Raw genomic sequence first — 1,916 nt, 5'->3', positions numbered from 1 at the left:
ATACTGGTGTCAAAAGCTGAAGATCAAGTTAGGATGTGCGAAGCTCTGTAATAACTTGTTCTGCAAAGAATTCTCAGTAAATCCCAATGCCTCTATACAGAAAGCTCCTACCAGTCAGGCTTTCAACAATTGTTTTTCTGCTCAATATCCTGCATGGGTGTTCTTGCGTATACCCTATTTTTGGCCCGATGCCGTCAGACTTCTTTTACAATGACCCGGGCAAGCTGCATTTTCCATTCGCTGCCCCAATTCCCTAAAGATTCCAAATCCCTGTTATCCGGTGGCCTGGACACAGCTCTGTTCATGCTGCTCTAAAAAAAGGTCCTGCAGCCTGCTACAAAAAAACTTGGGAACATTGGTATTCCTGCCCTGACCCAAATTACTGTTGCCAGGATATGCAGCAGTAATGCAGCAGCAATTTGGGTGAACCAGAGGGTTTGTTTGATGCGGGGAGCAGGTACACCGTCTTGTGCCTTTATTACTGTTATTCAGCTTTTTCACATGAAGCCCACAAGTTCCTGGAAGAGATTGGGGATGCTGAACTAAATCTACAGGCAGCAACAGAGCAGGCCAATCACTGGGAAAGGTCAGACCTATTCCTACCGCTTTTTATACCCACACCAAGAGTCCCCCATAGGGTACAACCTTGGCAGAGAAGCATGGGTCAAGCAAAACAGGTCAAGATCTGGATACAGTTGCTTCAAAACAACACTTCACAGGATGGACATCTTGGACAGCCCCCTGTGTGAATGCTGCATCCAACAAGCAGCTCAGCACTCAGTCAAAAGCTGCAACCTTTACAAATGCCTAGACGGGCACAAGGACCAATAATAATACCAAGACAACGGCACACAGATCTGGAAGTTGATTATCTAATGTCACATGAAAGAGAAAGAGTTTTTCCACCATCACAAGGCCTCATAGCAAGATAGCTGTGGGGTGCAGCAGAAAGGCATCCCAGTGCTGACTAGTGCTGGGGGCCATCGAGTTGAGACCAGCTGCCCCAGCGCTTCGGGCTAACGAGGAGGAGCACTGCGAATGACGGATTCCTGGCCAGAGGCAAGAGCGACGGGGGGGTGGTACCCAGGCATTACTCCCTTCCCCCCAGCTGCCCAGGACCCCCCCGCCCGTAGAGGGGAGGGAGGAGGGGGCTGGTGAGGAGCAGCGGCCCCGCCCGCCCCGCACAAAGCCCCGGACGGCCGGGAGTGCTGCGCGGCCCGGATTAGGTGGCGCAGCTCCGAGGCACCTGACCCGGCCACCCAGGTCGCCAGCACCCGCGGCGGGGTGTGGGGAGGCCGGGACTAAAGGCTCCAAGGAGAGGCTAGGCCGCCCCGCCCGCTTGCCTGCCCGCTCCGCGCAGGGCTGGGCGTTACCTGGAAGTCCCGGTCCTCGTTGAAGCGGGAGAACCTGTCCGCCATTTTGCTCCGGCCTCAGTGTGGGCCCGGCTCCGCGCCTCGCGCTCCGGCCGCCTCCCTCCGCGCGCGCCGCTCCCCGGCCCCCGCCGCCGCTGCCACCACCTTCTCCTCCTCCCACCACTACGCATGCGCATACGCCTCCGCCGACCGCGAGCGCTACGCCGGGCCTTCTCCACCCCACGTCAACCGCGCCTGCGCACTGCTCCCAGTACCGGCGCATGCGTGGGGTCAGCCTATGGCTGGGGCGGGATGGAGGGCGTGTTGCTAGGCCAGTCGCGCGGGGGTGGTCGCACACCTCTGCCTAGCTGACGAGCCCTGCAACCCTGCTGTGCGGGAGGGGCACGACGGGCTCCGGGACACGACTGCCCTGTCTGCCTGCCTCTCCCCTGGCAGCCCCGGCAGCCAACCTGCCTGCCGCAGCCGGGTGGGGTGATGGCAGCTCCCGCGGGCCTCAGGCTGGCTCGGGGGCACGTGCAGTCGGTGTACGTGACTGCCTGGAGT

The 1,916-nt window shown here is 59.2% G+C and overlaps 1 protein-coding gene across 2 annotated transcripts in view; it reads right to left on the bottom strand.

The window, feature by feature from the left end:
* GPATCH8 (G-patch domain containing 8) overlaps positions 1 to 1,507 on the bottom strand; it is a 71,172-nt gene extending 69,665 nt beyond the window's left edge. Inside the window, exon 1 of one of the 2 annotated variants that reach the window (XM_019553876.1) lies at positions 1,374 to 1,507. In XM_019553876.1, coding sequence (XP_019409421.1) covers positions 1,374 to 1,418 — 45 coding nt within the window. In that variant the 5' untranslated portion in view covers positions 1,419 to 1,507. The remainder of the gene's footprint in view (positions 1 to 1,373) is intronic. The other variant, XM_019553877.1, reaches the window with a different exon arrangement.
* Between the last annotated feature and the right edge of the window lie 409 nt (positions 1,508 to 1,916).

This window comes from Crocodylus porosus, unplaced genomic scaffold, assembly GCF_001723895.1.
Source record: "Crocodylus porosus isolate Cpor-Errol unplaced genomic scaffold, CroPor_comp1, whole genome shotgun sequence".
Classification (NCBI taxonomy): domain Eukaryota; kingdom Metazoa; phylum Chordata; order Crocodylia; family Crocodylidae; genus Crocodylus; species Crocodylus porosus.
The sequence above is the reverse complement of the archived record's forward strand: the minus strand, read 5'-3'. Positions and strand labels throughout refer to the sequence as shown.